The 20,228-nt window shown below is 41.5% G+C and overlaps 1 protein-coding gene across 2 annotated transcripts in view; it reads left to right on the forward strand.

Annotated features, from left to right (window-relative positions):
* Positions 1–20,228, forward strand: part of HDAC9 (histone deacetylase 9) — a 407,399-nt gene that overhangs the window by 291,191 nt on the left and 95,980 nt on the right. For both annotated transcript variants that reach the window (XM_075827302.1, XM_075827303.1), the window contains one exon: positions 14,031–14,269. In XM_075827302.1, the coding sequence (XP_075683417.1) occupies positions 14,031–14,269 (239 nt within the window). The remainder of the gene's footprint in view (positions 1–14,030; positions 14,270–20,228) is intronic.

A 20,228-nucleotide genomic window follows, 5' to 3' on the forward strand; every position in this document is an offset into this window, starting at 1 on the left:
CGACTTACGAGCGTTTGCCCGTTTATCGATTGATCGTTGCCCTGCTTACAGAGGGCAATGATTGGGAACAAGCGTTCATATGAACGCTTGTTTGCCCGATCATTGGCCCGTTTAATGGGGCCTTTACATAAAACAACCCCTTCCATGTGCACTAAAAGGGTTTATTAGTGTCATAGAGGGGACCCACCTTTATAACGCAGAAGAGCAAACCCCTAAGTAATAGCAGCTCCCACGTCGGCAGACCTGGCCAGTCCGCGTATTATTTGGTTGGCCGTTGATTTGAATGACCAGCATATAATACTACAGTACATTTTCCCTGAAATAGTAACTGCAAAGGAAATATATGGCCAGCGTTAGCTTCCACCGGTCATACCATTTGATGGTCGGGTGTTACAGGAACTAGACCTGTAGCGATCAGATGATCACTATGGGAGCCATCTTTAGAGAATATAGTTTCCCTCATAAGGCAACCTCATTAAATATACAATTGCCACTTTTAACCATGTACACATTTTTGTATTAATCTTCTTGATTCGAGAATAGTCAATACTGAATTGTTCGTTGAAGTGTAGCTGTCATTTCTTTAAATTGGAAATTGGATTATTTTGTAGTATAAAACACCATCTATCCTCACCTATCCTTTACTATTTTACGTGTATCTACTCGAAAGCAGTATTAAGGTGTTGGTGGGTTGGTGGTTCTCAGCTGAAGTAACACGACCATCCTTTTTCCTTTTCTGAGGTCAGCTAGAAAGTAAATGAGTCCCAAACATAGATATATTTTTTTTTATCCATTTGCAAAGAAAATAATAAACGTTACAAATTTGCAGAACAAAAACAGGAGGCATTAAAAGTGCCTATGATATTTTAAGGTCATGAAGCCTTATTTAGGACTTACAATTCCTTGAGTACTGAACTTTGATCAGCCATGTAAATGGCATATTGTACTGAGGATTAGTGCAGTTTTTCACTTACTTCACAGTCCCTCATATAAATCCATTTTACTATGTATCCAATACTTTTAATTATGACAACTTTTTCACCCAATATTGCAACTAACTACTCTTTAAAAAAAAAATAATGGAAAAATAATTATTTTCCCATTCATTATTTATAGTTGTTGCCATATTTGTACCTTTTTGGAGATTGTTGTTAGAGGTTATTCACACAAGTCTATTTTTATTAATCTAACCCAAAACTAAGACATGTCCACTACAGTACATACATTTTCCAAAGTAAGAAATGCTATGGGCACGGCCAGACGTGGCGGCGTTTTTCCGCTGCAAATGTTGGTGCAGATTTGGGGCAATTACTCAACGAATCTGAACCAACATTAGCATATTTGACAGGTAATTCAGACGTTGCCGAAAAGACAGCGGACGTGCAACAGATTTCAGTTTTTGCATTGCAAAGGCTGAAATCCGCTGTGAAATTCCGCTTCTTCTCCGCAACAGTCAGTGCATGCTGTGGAGGGAAAATTCTGCTCCGCAGCCTGATTTCCGCACAGTTATTTTCTGCAACGTCTGAACTAACTTTCCTAAAAATGTATTGAAACAAATGTAAAAAACGGCCGCAGGAGAATTCCACTGCGGACTGTCCGCAGCAGAATTCTACAGCAATTCCGCCACGTCTGGCCATGCCCTATGAGGGTGGAAGATGTGGCTAACTTGGGGCAAAATTGTGCCCAGAGTTACAACTTAATCCCTTAACAACCACCCACCGTTTCTCCTTCCTCGATCTCAGGATACACAGCACTCGACTGTTGAATTACAAATCAGACTGGACCCAGAACAGCCCTGATTGTGACACCTGTCACATCTTCAAGGCTGTTTTTCCCATAAGGGGAGATACAGACAGACGTTGCGTTTTTGCGCGCGCAAAAACCATTTGACAGCTGCGTGTGTCATCCGTGTCTGATGCGCGGCTGCGTGATTTTCGCGCAGCCGCCATCATAGAGATGAGGCTAGTCGACGCCCGTCACTGTCCAAGGTGCTGAAAGAGCTAACTCTTTCAGCACCCTCGACAGTGAATGCCGAACACAATATCGAAAAACCTGTTGAAAAAAAAAAAAAAGTTCGTACTTACCGAGAACTTCCCGGCCGTTGCCTTGGTGACGTGTCCTTGGTGACGCGTCCTTGGTGACGCGCCTCTCGACATCGGGCCCCACCTCCCTGGATGACGCGCCAGTCCATGTGACCGCTGCAGCCTGTGCTTGGCCTGTGATTGGCTGGAGCTGTCACTTGGACTGAATTGTCATCCCGGGAGGTCAGACTGGAGGAAGACGCCGGGAGTTATCGGTAAGTCAGAACTTCGTTTTTTTTTACAGGTTCATGTTTATTGGGATCGGTAGGCACTGTCCATGGTGCTGAAACAGTTTAACTCTTTCAGCACCATGGACAGTGACTATCTCCTGACGTCGCCTACCGATAATTTTTTTGCCGGGTTCGGCCAAAACGAGTTCGGCCGAACCCGGTGAAGTTCGGTTCACTTGTCCGGCTTCGCTCATCGCAAAGACACTCCGTTTGGATGTTCGGAAACAGAAAAGCACGTGGTGCTTTTCTGTTTACATTCATCCTTTTGACAGCTGGTGCGCTGTTTCAGTCGGTTCGCACGGAAGTGCTTCCGTGCAACCTGCGTGGTTTTCACGCACCCATTGACTTCAATGGGTGCGTGATGCGCGAAATACGCAGAGTTATTGAACCTGTCGCGCTTTTTGCGCAGCAGACAAACGCTGCGCAAAAAGCACGGACTGTCTGTACTGCCCCATAGACTTGTATTGGTCCATGCGTGCCGCGTGAAAACCACGCTGCCCGCACGGACCGAATACACGCTCGTGTGAATCCCCCCTAAGGATAAGTTCATACAACCATTTTGGCTTCTATTCAGAACGAAAGCCACAACAATCTACCGAATCCGTAGTATGATGGATAAAACTGGAGCCCAACAAACCCTATTAACATTTTCTTTGTGGTTTTCGTAATTTCAATGGGAAGAATTCTGCTGAATGCAGCGCTATTCTCTCTGTCAAATCTGCCAAAACTATTGATAGCGGCTTGAACGGCAGTGTAAACACGGCTAACTGAGCCTGCAATAAAAACAAAAATAGTTGGAAAAAAATATGTAAAATAAAATAAAACAACTAATAAAATAACATAAATTAATTTGCCTATAGCTTAAAGGGGTTGACCAGGATTAGAAAAACATGCCCGCTTTCTTCCATAAACAGCACCACACCGGTCCATGGGTTGTTCTGGTATTGCAGCTCAACTCCATTGAAGGGAATACAGCCGAGTTGTAATACCACACACACAACCTGCGGACAGGTGTGGCGCTGGTTTTAAGGAAAACACACATGTTTTTCTAATCCTGGGCAACACTGAAGAGGTATTACGGCCTCATAAAATAAATATTTTTTGCATAATTAAAAACTGTATAATTTTCCAATAAACTTTTTGTATCCCTTCTTGCTGTCATTTATTGTCATTCAATAGGACCCTTCATTGTTTACTCCTAGATGTCCTGTCACGTGATGGACACACAGTTGTGGGACTAATTTAGTTTACATTATGTATATCAGAGCTGTGTATTGTAATGAGCCGTGCACCTATGTGTACATCACATGACCAGGGTGGATTTTTATCCTCTAGGAGTTAACGATGACGGTTCTAATTAAATGACTGCAAGCAGAGATCTTGAAAACCAACAGAAATTGATACAGAAAGTATATTGAAAACTACCTTGACTTTTAGGATTAAAAAAGTAACATCTGCTGATATTGGAATACACATTTAGGGCATGGCCACACGTGGCGTATTTCTTCCGCAACTGTCCGCATCAATGCCGCACAGAATCTGCGTTGCAGATTCTGTGGCGGATCTGCCCAAAATGTGCAGTAAATTGATGCGGACTGGCCGTTGCGTATTGAGGTGAAAGTACTTCCCTTCTCTCTATCAGTGCAGGATAGAGAGAAGGGCCAGCACTTTCCCTAGTGAAAGTAAAAGAATTTCATACTTACCGGCCGTTGTCTTGGTGACGCGTCCCTCTTTCGGCATCCAGCCCGACCTCCCTGGATGACGCGGCAGTCCATGTGACCGCTGCAGCCTGTGATTGGCTGCAGCCGTCACTTGGACTGAAACGTCATCCCGGGAGGCCAGACTGGAGGAAGAAGCAGGGAGTTCTCGGTAAGTATGAACGTCTATTTTTTTTTACAGGTTGCTGTATATTGTGATCGGTAGTCACTGTCCAGGGGGCAGAAACAGTTACTGCCGATCGCTTAACTCTTGCAGCACCATGGACAGTGACTATTTACTGATGTCGCCTAGCAACGCTTCCGTAATTACGGGTGCACACACGTAGTCACCCATAATTATGGGTGCACACACGTAGTCACCCGTAATTATAGGAGCACCATTGACTTCCTCAGTCTGGCTGTAGACCTAGAAATACACATAGGTCCAGCCAGAATGAAGAAATGTCATGTTAAAAAACCAATACGCTCCGCAGCACACATAACCATGTACATGACATCTGCGGACTTCATTGCGGAATTTTGAATCTCCATTGAAGTCAATGGAGAACTTCCGCAATGAGTCCGCAACCAGTCCGCCACTGGTCCGCAACATCCATTGTATGCTGCGGACACCAAATTCCGCACCGCAGCCTATGCTCCGCAGCGGAATTTTCCGCATCGTCTAAACGAACCCTACTAAAAAGAAGTGGAAGGCAGCGGATTAACGCTGCGGACTGTCCGCAGCGGAATTCCAGAGCAATTCCGCCACGTGGGGCTTTGCCCTTACACTAACAAGCTGCACATAGGATCCCCTCAAATTTGTTTTGTGTTAAAAAAAAAAAATGTACATGAGCCAGGTTGCTTAAGTCCTCCTTCACACAGGATTTTTTGTCTGATATTTTAAAAAGCATAAAAAAACGCATGTAAAAAGATGCAACATGAGTTTTTTTATGGCGTTTTTGTTTGCATTTTTTGTTTAGTGTCATTTTGTACACACACTTTTTATGGTGTTTTTTAAGTCCTATAGAGAATCCTATAAGAAAAAAGGCAGAATAAACGCCATACCCAGAGCGTGCTCTGGGTATGATCACAAACCATAAACGATAACTTTAAACGCCACAAACCAAAACCCTTAGTACGTAGACTTCAATAATTCACTATAGACTTTAAAATAAGATCAGCCTGCAACATTTTTTACCTAAAAAAAATGCAGTGAATAATGGCAATAAAAACGCCATCCAGCCAAAAGATCACATTTATCTTGTGTGAGTGAAGGGGACAATAACGCAATATTTAACTCAATGGTTGCCTACAAAGAATTTATATATAAAAAATATAAGTAAAACCTACTATATGCTTCCCAGAAAACTCATATTTGCTTCCAGAACCAAGCAGCAGCAAATCTCCGTATATGCTTGCAGATAAAGGGGTTTTCTGGTTTTATAAAACCTCTTTACAGCGCTGAGGAATATGTTGGCGCTATATAAGTAACAGAAATAAATAAATAAAACCTTATCACTGTACAATGAAAAGATCTATGCTTGCTGTCACTGGCTGAAAACAGTCTTCTTTATATCCAGAAGCTTGAAACCTAAACCTTTACAGCCCTATAAAATTGTTTAGTCTAGGCAATACCTTGTAAGCTAAATACTGCAACAGCACAACTCTCTTGTTTGCTACAATGTATCAGTGGAGCTAATATCTGTCAGCTTGGAGTGCAGGCTGTCTAGCTTACAGAAAGTGAGAGCTCATTTACAGCATCAATGAGGGTCCCTTCTCCCATAACCCAAATATCTGATTAATATATGACGACTGCATGGTAATGTGCCTACTTATAATGCCGAGTGCCCAGTTATTGACAAAAAGACTTTATTATTGGTGGATAATATCATGAAAGTTATTCTATTTGACATATTGTACTACGTTTACATGACAAAAGGTTGATATCTGGATCCTATTTACGTTGTTTTGCGATGCGGTAAAGCGACAAAGGTTAAATGTTTGGCTACTCACACATACAGACAGATGGTTCTCCTCTGGCGAATTCAGAGGTTGCCATGTTAATTATTGTAATTAAGCTGTGTATGGAACGCTGTGCCCCTTTGTTTGGGATTTGGTGATGTGGCGCAAAGTACAAACACAAAAGAGACATACGATCAGCGAGCGGTATCGAGCTGCTATTATTGCTTCTCGCAGGGCATATTATCCTGTCATAGGAGATGTAAGAAAATCTATCTCTCACTTCAAGATGATAACGCTTTGTCACTTGCAACACAATTACTGTTAAAAATAGAAAGACGCTTTCAATCGGATTGTGACTTGCAGGGAGGAAGCCATTGTCCAGCTTGGTGTGACTCATCCGCGGGCTGTAGTCGCCCTCACATAGCTGTCAGTTTACTGATTGCCATCATTCCCGCACTCCCTGCCTTTGATGAAATATTCATGCTTTTGCTGTGCTCTCAGCAAGTACTATTGATTTCTTGAGTAAACGTAGCTATATTTAGTCTAGACAAATGGAATGTGGATTGCTGCTGAATGAATTGGATCGAGGGCTGGGCCCTCGCCTGCTTTTAGCTTCCAATCCATGGCTATTATTTATAATCAAGAGTAGTTTTTGCGAGCTTAAGAGCGATTTTTCACCATTTAATGATTAGTCTGGAAAACCAAACCAAACAGTTTAGAAGGAATTATTTCAGCAGAGTAAAAAGTCAACCAATTTGTCTTCTACTCTTTAAACGACAGAACAATAGAACTTTGTGTTTTGTCAAGATACTATTATGCCGTTTTAACTTTTTGTATAAAATATTCCAAACTGTTGAACAACAACCACCAGCATTTCCTTACTGCATAAAAATGGAGCACTGAACTGCTATGTTTTGATGATGATAATATGATCTGTTCACAGGCTGGATTTATACATAGAGAATATCACTCTGAGGGCGGATTTACATGAGCGTGTGCGTTTTGCGCACGCAAAAAATGCGGTGTTTTGCGTGCGCAAAAGGCACTTAACAGCTGCGTGTGTCATCGGTGTATGATGCGCGGCTGCGAAATTTTCTCGCAGCCGCCATCATTTTGACACTCCGTTTGGATGTTTGTAAACAGAAAAGCACGTGGTGCTTTTCTGTTTACATTCAGAGAATGACAGCTGTTGCGCAAACCACGCAGTTCGCACAGAAGTGCTTCCGTGCGACCTGCGTGGTTTTCACGCACCCATTGACTTCAATGGGTGCGTGATGCGCGAAATACGGGGAAATATAGAACATGTCGTGAGTTTTACGCAGCGGACTCACGCTGCGCAAAACTCACGGACTGTCTGCACTGCCCCATAGACTTGTATAGGTCCGTGCGACCCGCGTGAAAAGCACGCGCGTCGCACGGACGTATATCACGGTCATGTAAATGATGCCTAAACCAGACCATAAAATCAAAGAAATAATGTGTAAGGCTCTGTCCACAATTGTGTCGATGGGATCTTGTCTTAAAAAATGACAGGGACCCCCGACGGACCGTGTTATAGTCAATGGGGTCTGTTGGCGAAAGTTTTTACCTGTCAGATGACGGATCTATCACAGTTATAAATTGAAACCGCAATGAGAGAATACACGAGAATAAATGGGGATATGAATTGTATACATTTGATTCAATCATCTCCTCACCTGCTGGTAAGTTCCCCAGATCCAGTTACCGTACTATGATAGTCGTTTACACTCAAGGAGGGTACTAACTCCCATTTAAGAGACTAAGCAGGTGTATAGAGACTGATTTGAAGGCAATGCTCCGTGGAAAAAAAAATAAAATATGGAAATTAACTCATATCAGCCAAATCGGAGACTCATTAAAAAAGGAAGAGAGATTCCCCATCTACAGCCAGCACTTTCAGTGCTTTCGTCCCTCATCAGAACACAGCAGAGTACTGGTTAGCTGAAAAAGACTCCATTTGGTTTTACGTGGGCAGATATCACCTGTGTTTACCACTTTTAAAGCAAGCACTGATTGACAATGCAGCTTGATCCTTTCACGAGCGCCGATCGCTCCACCCCATGCATTTGCAATCGTGTCAGCAGCACATCTCCCTGTTTACACAGAAAAGATGATTAATGAGCATTTTCCCGTTAATCGGCTGATTGTTGTCCTGTTTACGCAGTGCAACGATCAACAGCAGGCTTTTATATCAATGTTAGTTTACCCAATCATTGACCCATGTAAAAGGGCGTTTAGATGCAGCTTGAGGGGAATACTCGCTTTCATTGAAGAGACGCAGCAGGTTTATGGAGACTTATTTACAGGCAATGGGGAAAAAACTATGCAAATGAACTAATCAAAGATGCCTCCAAAAGGAAGAGAGACCCATCTGTAGACAACACTGTTTCAGTGTTTTTGGCCCTCATCAGTACACAGAAGAGTATTGGTTAGCTGAACGAGATCCCTTACATGCAGCTCAGGTGTGTTTAGGAGGGGAGGGGGAGGGTACTGGCTCTCATTGAAGAGACGCAGCAGTGCTGTCTACATAGTATTATGTTTGCAGTAATTGAAGGGGAATTATAATTATGAGATATGGTAGAGTTATAATTTGCAACTTTTACATTAAGACTCCGTTCACACTTATGTTCAGGGGTTTTCATCAGCCCTTCCAGTATTTTTGTTGACAAGAATATAATAGTTTGCTGCACTTTTCTTGCTGGCAAAAATACTGGAACCGCAACACACCTTACTAAAGTCAATGTGGTCCATTAGGGTTCAGAAGTATCAGCTTGAAAATGTGTAAACAGTGCGTACAGATCCTTATATTGGACCAAGGCTTTACTGCACTCTAGTAGTGGTATTCTCCAATAGTTAAGAAAATCCATGAATCCAACACCAGACGTGTGTATTGGGTTATTGGAGTCTTATTTTTGCTTCATAAATAATGAGATCAGATGCTTTTCCTCTCCCAACTTGCAAAATTCTAAAATCTCACTATTTGCCATTGGTTATACCATCTACTCTGATCTTTCTATTCCCAGTATGAATTAAATATTTTTTGAGGTCAAGCTGTCATTTTTACGCATATATCATTACTCATATGCCCTACTACTACTCATGTATCACAACTCATATTGCATACTATTGCTCATATAGTAATACTCATATGGCCTACTATTACTCATATATCACTACTCATATGGCCTACTACAACTCATATATCACCACTCATATTGCCTTCTACTACTCATATATCACCGCTCATATGTCCTACTACGACTCATATATCACCGCTCATATGTCCTACTACGACTCATATATCACCACTCATATTGCATACTATTACTCATATATCACTACTTATATTGGCCTACTACTACTCATATATCACTACTCATATAGCCTACTAATACTCATATATCACTACTCATATTGCATACTATTACTCATATATCACTACTCATATTGGCCTACTACTACTCATATATCACTACTCATATAGCCTACTAATACTCATATATCACTACTCATATTGCATACTATTACTCATATACCAGCACTCATTGCATACTATTACTCATATATCACTACTCATATGGCCTACTATTACTCATATATCACCACTCATATGGCCTACTACTACTTATATATCCCTACTCATATGGCCTACTACGACTAATATTTCACTACTCATATTTCCTACTATTACTCATATATCACTACTCATATGGCCTACTACTACTCATATGACCTACTACTACTCATATATCACTACTCATATTGCCTTCTACTACTCATATATCACCACTCATATGGCCTACTACTACTTATATATCCATACTCATATGGCCTACTACGACTCATATTTCACTACTCATATTTCCTACTATTACTCATATCACTACTCATATGGCCTACTACTACTCATATGGCCTACTACTACTCATATATCACTACTCATATTGCATACTATTACTCATATATCACTACTCATATGGCCTACTACTCATATATCACCACTCATATGGCCTACTAATACTCATATATCACTACTCATATTGCATATTATTACTCATATATCAGCACTCATATTGCATACTATTACTCATATATCACTGCTGATATGTCCTACTACTACTCATACATCACTACTCATATGGCCGACTACTACTCATATATCACTACTCATATGGCCTACTACTACTCCTATATCACCACCCATATGGCCTACTATTACTCATATGTCACTACTCATATGGCCTACTACAACTGATATATCCCTATTCATATGCCCTACTATTACTCATATATCACTACTCATATGCCCTACTATTACTCATATATCAATACTCATATGCCCTACTATTACTCATATATCACTACTCATATGGCCTACTACTACTCATATATCACTACTCATATTGCCTTCTACTACTCATATATCACCACTCATATGTCCTACTACGACTCATATATCACTACTCATATGCCCTACTATTACTCATATATCAATACTCATATGCCCTACTATTACTCATATATCAATACTCATATGCCCTACTATTACTCATATATCACTTCTCATATGGCCTACTATTACTCATATATCACTGCTAATATGGCCTACTATTACTCATATATCACTACTCATATGCCCTACTATTACTCATATATGACTGCTCATATGGCCTACTACAACTCATATATAACCAGTCATATGGCCTATCAATATTTTCCTTTGTATATGTAATAATACCGTGTTTCCCCGAAAGTAAGACAGTGTCTTACTTTCTTTTTATCCCCAAAAGCCCCACTATGTCTTACTTTCGGGGTATGTCTTATATTGGAAAAAAATTGTCGAATTATTATTTATTTTTTTTCACAAACTTTATTTAACTGTTTTACATTTTTTTTTTTTGTCCCACCAGGGGACTTCACTATGCGATGTGCCGATCGCATATATAATGCTTTGGTATACTTAGTATACCGAAGCATTATTGCCTGTCAGTGTAAAACTGAAAGGCAACCTATTAGGTCATGCCTCCGGCATCGCCTAACAGGCAGATGCTGAAGGCAGACCTGGGGGTCTTTGTTAGACCCCCGGCTGTCATGGAAACCCGACGTCGACCCGCGATTTGTTTGCGGGGGCGCCGATCGGGTGACAGAGGGAGCTCCCCCCTCTGTCAAACACATTAAATGCCGCTGTCACTATTGACAGCGGCATTTAATGGGTTAAACTGCCGGAATCGGCGCGCGCTTCGATTCCGGCAGTTGCAGCAGGAGCCAGGCTGTGTATAACAGCCGTGCTCCTGCCGCTGATCGCGTGGGTACAGTCTCAGTACCCGCGCCATCACAGGACGGATATATCCGTCCTCCTGCGCGAACTAGCAGCTGCTGAGGACGGATATATCCGTCCTTCGGCGTTAAGGAGTTAATACTGTGTGCATTACCGTATTTTAAGCAGGAGGCGGCATTGACAAGTGCAGGGGACGGCGCGGTGACGTATGGAGAGGGGGGCGGCGCGGAAGTGGGCAGGAGGCGGCAATACCCCCGTGTTTCCCCGAAAGTAAGACATATGTCTTACTTTCGGGGTACGGCTTATATTAGCCGACCCCCCTGAAACCCCCGATACGTCTTACAATCGGGGGTGTCTTACTATCGGGGAAACACGGGTAGTAGTAACAGTGCAGTGGTATTAAGTTGGACCATAATCACTTAAATGTTTCAATTTAACGATATCGCAAATAGGAGAATAATAATTTTTATGTATGAATGATCAGTTTTCACCAACAATATAACAGTCCATGATTGATTAATAATCGATCATTTTGGCTCTTACATTAAAGCGACAATATTTTAAATATGATGGGGAATATGGAGTTATATCACCTTGTGCCCTCCAGTAGTGCCCCTCTGCCGTGGATCCGCTGCTTTGGGGACTGTATTGTCGCAACATGGCTACAGCACTTCTTAGACTATGAGCCTGAGACACTCCCACTGTTCTTGGATTGGCTAGAGCTGCTCACATGAGCAGTTCTGACTAATCAGAGAATGAATGGAGTTTTTTTAGACTCAGTCTGTGAAGCGCTGTGGTCAGTTTTGGACAACCCAGAGGGGACCCCAAAGCAGCAGATCCACGGTAGAGGGGCACAATTGGAGGGCACCAGGTAATATAACTCCATATACCCCATCAGATTTATAATTTTGTCCTTGGACCGGAGGGTTGCTTTAAGTAATTATTGTTGTTAACACTCATGGTCATTTGAATGCTAACAATAATTGTTACGTACAAACTATCTTTCAAAGTTGGACCTATTTTAGATGCCTATGGAGTAGCAAGACTTTATAGCTTTGAACTATTTACCCAGTGGTTGTGGACATACTGCAGACAAGGCTCTTTAGAGATGACTTTGCTTTACTGGTGGCAGCCTTTTTGGCAGTCTATTAAAGTTATATTACAATAAAACTGTGCCCTGGAGGTTTAATTTGAGCTCTTCATTATCGACCCAATTTTAATAATCCCTATGTGCAGTATTCACTGGGCTAAAATGGGGAAAACTGTGCGCAGTAGCTCCTATTTCATAGTAAAGGGGTGTATACTAGAAAGATGTACCCAGTCCCAACCATGGCCTCTAGGGGACAATATCATTATAGGGTTATTTCCCTCTAACTTCCTTCCCAGGTAGATATTCCACTTCTTGTGTTGGGACATGATGTAGTCGTTTATTAAAAATAAGATATATCTAAAGGCTGGCACAGATAAATAATCTGGTTTTTAGAGGAGAATGCATTGCTAGGTTTGAACCTAGTGGAGGGGACACATGCACAAAGAGAGAATGCCACAAACATTCAGTGTTTCTATACATGAAAGAGTGAAATAATTGTGTAAATGTATGTGGTGTTCCTAGTAATAGCAAAGCAATGTCAATATAAAAAAACGAAATAAAAAAACGAAAAAAAACAACTATGACACATGAAATAAAGACATTCATATGAACGGGAAAGTGGAAAAATAGATCCAGCTCTGAGTTTTATATATCTGTTAAAATGGGAAACTTCTTCCAAGTTTTATTCCAAAAGTAGTTAAAGTTCGAAAAAATTTACACGAGTGTTTCCAAAGTACAATAGGTGGTTAATGGTATAGGCGGTGCCTACGCGTTTCAGACGCTGACTACGTCCTTAGTCATGGCTTATTGTCATGACTAAGGACGCAATCAGCGTCTGAAACGCGTAGACACCGCCTATACCATTAACCACCTATTATACTTTGGAAACACTCGTATAAATTTTTGGGAATTTTTACTACTTTTGGAATAAAACTTGGAAGAAGTTTCCCATTTTAACAAATATATAAAACTCAGCGCTGGATCTATTTCTCCACTTTCCTGTCTATACTATTCGTGTGCCGGCATGAGGACCCGAGCGCTTTCCAACAATCCATACCTGTGATAAGGTGAGCTGGAGGAATCCTCCTATTTTTTAATTCATATGAACGCTCGTTCCCGATCATTGCCCTGTGTAAACAGGGCAACGATCAACCGATGAACGTGCAAAAGCTCGTTCGTCGGCTGATTCAATCGCGTCTGCAGCCTAAAATATTATCGTTATCGACAGCACATCTCCCTGTGTAAACAGGAAGACGTGCTGCCGACATGATAGAAATGTATGGGGACGAGCGATCGTAGTAATAATCGCTCTTCCTTATACATAGCTCCTTGTGATAGGAGCAAACGGGCGCCGATAAATGAGCTGTCTTGTTTATCGGCGCTCGTTTACACGGCCCATGTCAGGCCGTGTAATAGGACCCTTGGGAAATAAATAAAAAATGGAATGTCTAGAATCTCAATACCACATTATAATTTGGTGAATTTTGGGTATAAGAGAATTTGCTCTGCTACACACTGCCGTACAATTGCTCACCATTATCAGATAATTATACTCTTGTTACGGCTTTTGGGCTTAAAATATCTAGCAAAAATATTTTTTTCATTGATCATAGATGTAGACTGTCAGTAGACAATAATAATGGAAAATCTGTTGTTTGCATCATATTTCAGATATCAAGTCCGAGGTTCCTACAGGTTTGGATCCCATCACACCACTGGACCTAAGGACAGATCTAAGAACAGTGATGCCACTTTTAGATCCCGTGTTGCGAGAGAAGCAGCTGCAGCAGGAGCTCCTCTTAATCCAGCAGCAACAGCAAATCCAGAAGCAGCTGCTCATTGCTGAATTTCAGAAACAGCATGAAAACCTCACAAGACAACACCAGGCCCAGCTCCAGGAACACCTCAAGGTATCTATGTTAGGTAGATTGTGCTATACCACAAACTGATGTGATACCAGTATTGGGGCTGGTTTTATACAAAGTAGGGTTGGCACTGGCCAAAAATGAACATGAGCAAGTAAATCTGAACACAACCTCTTCTGTAAATGGAAAAAATAAAGTGTTAATTTTGAATTCAAGATATTTAAGCCACTACTCCTTGGGCGATAGTTACCTGCTATTTATTTTTATTTGTACTGTATTTCCTTCTTTTTAGCTCTGCTCCTCTACAGCACGGCTATAATCAGGGACTTCAGCTTGGCTACATGATAGTCTAACCTGCTAAGAAAATCTTGGGTAGACTGAAACACGCCAACTATCTCTTCAGTGTCAGACTGTTCTGTCTCTCCCCCATGCTTTACACTACAGCTCTGTGCGCTCAGATTTGCTGCTGTGTATAAGCACAAGCTGACTAGGGAATTAGTGAATGGAGAGCTGATATTTATAACAGCAAGGATGGGAGGATTATAAACTGCATGCAACTAAACCACCAATGAGAAAAAGAAGAATGAGGATATTGCCTCACATACGTATGCGCTGAGCCCTTATAATAAACACTAATAAAGGGTTTGCTTTATTAGGTTTAAAGAGGCTCTGTCACCAGATTTTCAAACCCCTATCTCGTACTGCATCAGATCGGCGCTGCAATGTAGATAACAGTAACGTTTTTTTTTTTCAAAAACGAGCATTTTTGGCCAAGTTATGAGCATTTTTATATTTATGCAAATGAGCCTTTCTTAAGAACAACTGGGCGTGTTTAAAGTTATGTACAAGTGGGCGTGTATTGTGTATGTACATCTGGGCGTTTTTACTTCTTTTACTAGCTGGGCGTTGTGAATAGAAGTGTATGATGCTGACGAATCAGCATCATCCGCTTCTCTTCGTTAACACCCAGCTTCTGGCAGTGCACAGACACACAGCGTGTTCGAGAGATGACGCTGTGACGTCACTCACTTCCTGCCCCAGGTCCTGCATCGTGTCGGACGAGCGAGGACACATCAGCACCAGGCGACAGAGGCTTCATCGACTTACCTGCAAACGCCGATGCTGCTGCAGAATCAACTGTAGCCTCTGTCGCCTGGTGCCGATGTGTAGGACAACTGTCTTGTACTGAAAACATGATTACAGTACGGGACAGTAGTTCCACGGAGAGGCAGGGACTCCTAGCATCGTACATAAGTATGATGCTAGGAGCCCGGCTCCCTGCACTGTGTTCGGTCCAGTACTTGCGGCCGAAATACGTCCGTCAATTACGGACGTAATTAGTGTGTGTGCACATACCCTAAGGGTTATGCATAAAGCCAATGTCCTTTTTGTAATGGTTTCTTGGGTAATTTCCTATCCTGCCGACAAGTGAAACTTCAACTTGGAGCCAATTTAAAGACAAAGAAATGGCATAGCAATAGCAATCACCCCTTTAGCTTTGGGAATGTTCAGATAATCACGTGTATCCAAGTTGTGTCTCTGTATTTGTGTGTGCTTTGGTGTGTTTCGATGACTTCCTCTAGCACGGCAATCTTGATTGGGAATGTGGCCTCCTTGTATAATGGGCATTATGGGTTCAGGGAATGTCATTGCTGGGTGCAATATTGTGGCACCGTAGCAGAGAAGCCTCTATGACGTGTGCTGTGTACGCAAAAAAAAAGGAACAGTCGTCACCAACAACTATTATATACAGTATAGCTCTTTATGGACAAAGAGTGAAAAGTAAATCTGCAGTAATGGATCGTTTTGCAACACTAACCATGTCCATGGCATTTATGTACCAACATAGGGGCCAGAAAGTTTTCCTTGTACGTCGACTGTTAAAATCCCTATAACCCGCTGAAACCTTAGGAACCTGTTACAGATGCAGCGCTGAGGGGCTGCCTGTAGTCCCACAATTAAAGCAGACAAAGGCAGAGGGTTGAGTCCAGCGATGTAGAGAGGTAAAACGGAATCCTGTTCCAAGTTTACTAATTCAAATTAAAAGGTCCATAGGCATGGAGTCCTAGTGTGCAGGAAGGAGTGTATGTCAGTCTAGTCGTAAAGCCTACGCGTTTCAGACGTGTTAGACGTCCTTAATCATGGCTGTCCCACAATTAACTCCAGACTACAGACAGCCATAAAACATCCCGAGCTTCAGCTAGCAAGAATCCATCCTTTAAACAATACTGGAAAAATTTACTCAAACTGGTTGATATAGGCGACAGCGGAAGTTTGGGCCAGAACTGAAAGTTGCAGCTCTCCCAATGGAGGAATCAGCTCTATTATCTATTAGGGTATATTCACACACAGCAAATTTGCTATAGACATTTCTTCGACTGTTCCATTGGGCTTGCACATGCTGCGGAAACAACCCCATTCAGTTGCATGGAGTAGATTTTTCAGTCGCAGAGATTTCTGCAACAAATCTGCCGCTTGTGAATATATTGTCACACGGAGAATCATTGAAGTCAATGCGTGCTGTGAAGGAATAAAAAAAAAACAGCTGACCACTTTCGGGGATCGGGGGGCTTATCTTCAGGAGATCTTTAAATTGGGTAGAGGTTGTCCAAACCGGACAGTCCTCTTAATAGATCATCTATACTGGCTCCCATGTGGAGTTTCACTTTTATGTAGGGCAAATTTTGGTTTGCATGTTTCTGGGCTTAGTTTGATAGACAAAACATCTTACATATGTAGGATCGTCAGCAATACAATAAATATAACTTTGTGTTCGGTCCTCGGTTACATAGTTGTCAGCAAAAGTTGGTTTTATAAGATGTTTAGTCACAAAGAGAATTGTACAACTACACAATAACAAACATGAGCATATTTATTCTTGTGAACCTTGAGTCACTCTATTGAATCTGACCCAAGAACCGAAGCCAAGGGATCAGATCCTGCAGCCGGCTAATGCCTGTATATTGACCCCCAGATCATCTTATGGCCATGTTTATTCACTCTTTGTAACTGAAAGTAGTCATGTGACCGCGGTCAGACACAAGAAAACTGAACTGAAGGATTCAAGTATAAATCAGAATAATTAAAGTCTCATTGCCAGCCAATATTTATGTTGTTAAGTAATGGCTGTGAGTGGTCAGGGAATAGTCCTGAGCCTCCAAACACCGGTTGTTATGGAGCCTGTTAATGTCAGCCGGGAGCCAATGCAAATTGAAGTGGAAGGGGAAACACACCAAGCGTCTGTGTGAGACGACAGCCTTCCCGGAGATGTGTGGTCTGTGGAACGCTCGCTGTGAAGTCGTGTTTACTCAGCTACGTGAAGTGTATGACTAGGATGTGGTCCATTATTAGATAGTGTTAGATTCAGTCCTGTGTTTAAGGTCCGCGACCAGATCTCATCGTATCCTTTTCTGAGTACAGGTTGTCATCAGATATTCTGATCCACATACCTGGTAAATATGTACCAAAGCTGAGATTATTATTATTATTATTATTATTATTATTATTACTGGTATAATAATAATAATAATAATAATAATAATAATAATAATAATAATAATAATAATAATAACAATAATAAGGATTTTCCCTAAAGAAGAAGAGAACTGACCTGGAAATATTTATTCCTAACTTGTCCTCTTGCCTTTGAGATGTCACTAAGCTTTCCACAGACTCTGAATGCCATATATTTCTGTATTGCTACATTCCCTTCAACCTGCATTCTCTCTAAGGCTATGAAACATTTTCAAGTATAAAATTTAGAAGGGAAATTGGTCGAATCCGCAGCAGAAATTCAAGGCTGACCCTTTGATTTGTGCTTCAGATTTGCAGTTTCATCTGCCACGGATCCACGAACAGATTAGCTGCATTCAAAAGGGCTAATCTGCATGTGGCTACCTGACACATTTTTTGTGCGGAACACGAGCTGAAACTGCTTCAACAAGTGACATGTCGCACTGTCTTATATGAACAACGAGACTCTTTTTGTAAGTGGCTTCACACATATTTCAACTCACTGTTTCCGTGATACGCGTAAAAATCAGCCGTGTGGACATGGCTTGTGGTAGGTGCATACCTACATGCGGATTTAAAAGTAGATTTCACCCCTCTACAGTGAAAAGAGCGAACTCTGCAGTGAAAATCCTCTACAGAATTTCACTTGCTGAGGATTTTATAATTGGCACCGCAGGTAAGATTCTGTGCTAAAAAATTCTGCAGCATGTCAATGAGAATTGGTAGTCTAATGCGCTGTGGTTTTTCGGTGCAGATTTGGAAATCCACAGCGTTTCCGCTATATGTGGAACTAGCTCTACTCTTTTGCCTGTGCAGCACAGTTTTATGACAGTTCTGTAGTTCAGGCATTCTGTTCATAAATAAGGAAGATCGGCATCAACACAACTCTAGGTCCATCTCAGATAGGAGAGTACGATAAATAGTTTTTTAAAAAATAAAGAATGGCTTGTATAGATAACTAATTTTCAAGGGCCCATATAGAGCCATATATGCTCATACAGGGGAGCCCTTCATCAGTTAGCTGAAGCAGGGAGCGGCTACAAAAAGCACCTTTCACTCTGGGGGACCCATCCTATCCATTAGGCTAAATTCACACGAACGTGTCCGTTTTGCATCCCCAAAAATGGACACATTTTTCATGCGTTGAGGTTCCATGTGCCATCAGTGTTTGTTCCGTGTGGCATCAGTTGTTGTTGTCAGTGTTGGTGCACATTTCTTTATTTTTATTTTTTTTCTCTGCATTTTAAAGAACTGGTGCGCGAATCATTGACAGCACATGGATTCGCATCCGCGTGCTGTCCGTGATTTTTACGCACCCATTGACTTCAATGGGTAAATGATCTGCAAAAAACGCACAAGAATAGGACATGCAGTGAGTTTCAAGCAACAAAAACACTCTGCGTGAAAAACACTGCATTTCTGAATGGCCCCATTGAATTGCGTAGGTCCTTGTGACGGCCGTTGTTTTAACGGCTGTCACACGGACGTATTCAATATTCGTGTGAATAAGGCCTTAATCAGACAATCCATTAATAGCGATGGGCACTATGTAATGCATCATTTGCTCTGTGGTGGCGCTGTAGAGAAATCAAACAGCTCCTCCCACCCCCAATATTACAGCTAATTGCGACCCGCAGGACACCCTAGCATTAGTTTATCATCGGTGTCCCCTTCCAACAAAAAGTGATTGTCCAAAGTAGACAATCCTGCTAAGAAATGCTGCTTCTGTAACAGCAATCTATGGGGTGTTTTTGGTGTAGCTCTCTAAGTCAACATCGATGCTTTCGGAGCATATACCCAAACCTTATAAGGCTGGGTTCTCATGTTGCGGACGCACCGTATCTGGGGTAGGCCTGCTGTGCGGACGGAACCACGCCTATATGTAGCCTAAAAGCATTTTCATTGTTCCATTAACAAAGTGCTTTTATCTGCAGTCAATGTGAAAACCGCTCTGATCTACATGTCGGCCTAAGACCCAGACTAAGAATATAAATGAAAATAAAGAAATAAAACTCACATCCATCCATACACTCTTTTTGATATATCAGGTCACCAAACTATATGGGGATATGTACCGGGCCATTTAGGAGGAGGAGGAAAATAAAAGAAAACACTGGATCTTTGGTCTACACCCCATCTTTAGATCTTATTCGAGCGGGAAGGAAGGAAATAAATTTAGCATTTAAGTTCTTCTGTTACATGGATATTGGCTGAACATAATTTATCCCATGGGTACCACCAAAGTAAAATCTACAAAATTATTTCAAGAAATTGCTTTGTATTCTTTTGTTTCAATTTGGATACCTCATTAAACCATTCTTTCAGCCATGAAGTTGACTGAATTTTCCAATATTAAGGTATTATACTCCATCTTGCTCCCAATAACCGACTTATTGGAGTTAACGATTCTTTGAATTTGAGAGGAATGGAGTGTTGATAATACAATTACGTTTAGGTCATTGACAAAGTTGGCGTTTAGACACTTATTTAA

This window comes from Rhinoderma darwinii, chromosome 5, assembly GCF_050947455.1.
Source record: "Rhinoderma darwinii isolate aRhiDar2 chromosome 5, aRhiDar2.hap1, whole genome shotgun sequence".
NCBI lineage: Eukaryota > Metazoa > Chordata > Amphibia > Anura > Rhinodermatidae > Rhinoderma > Rhinoderma darwinii.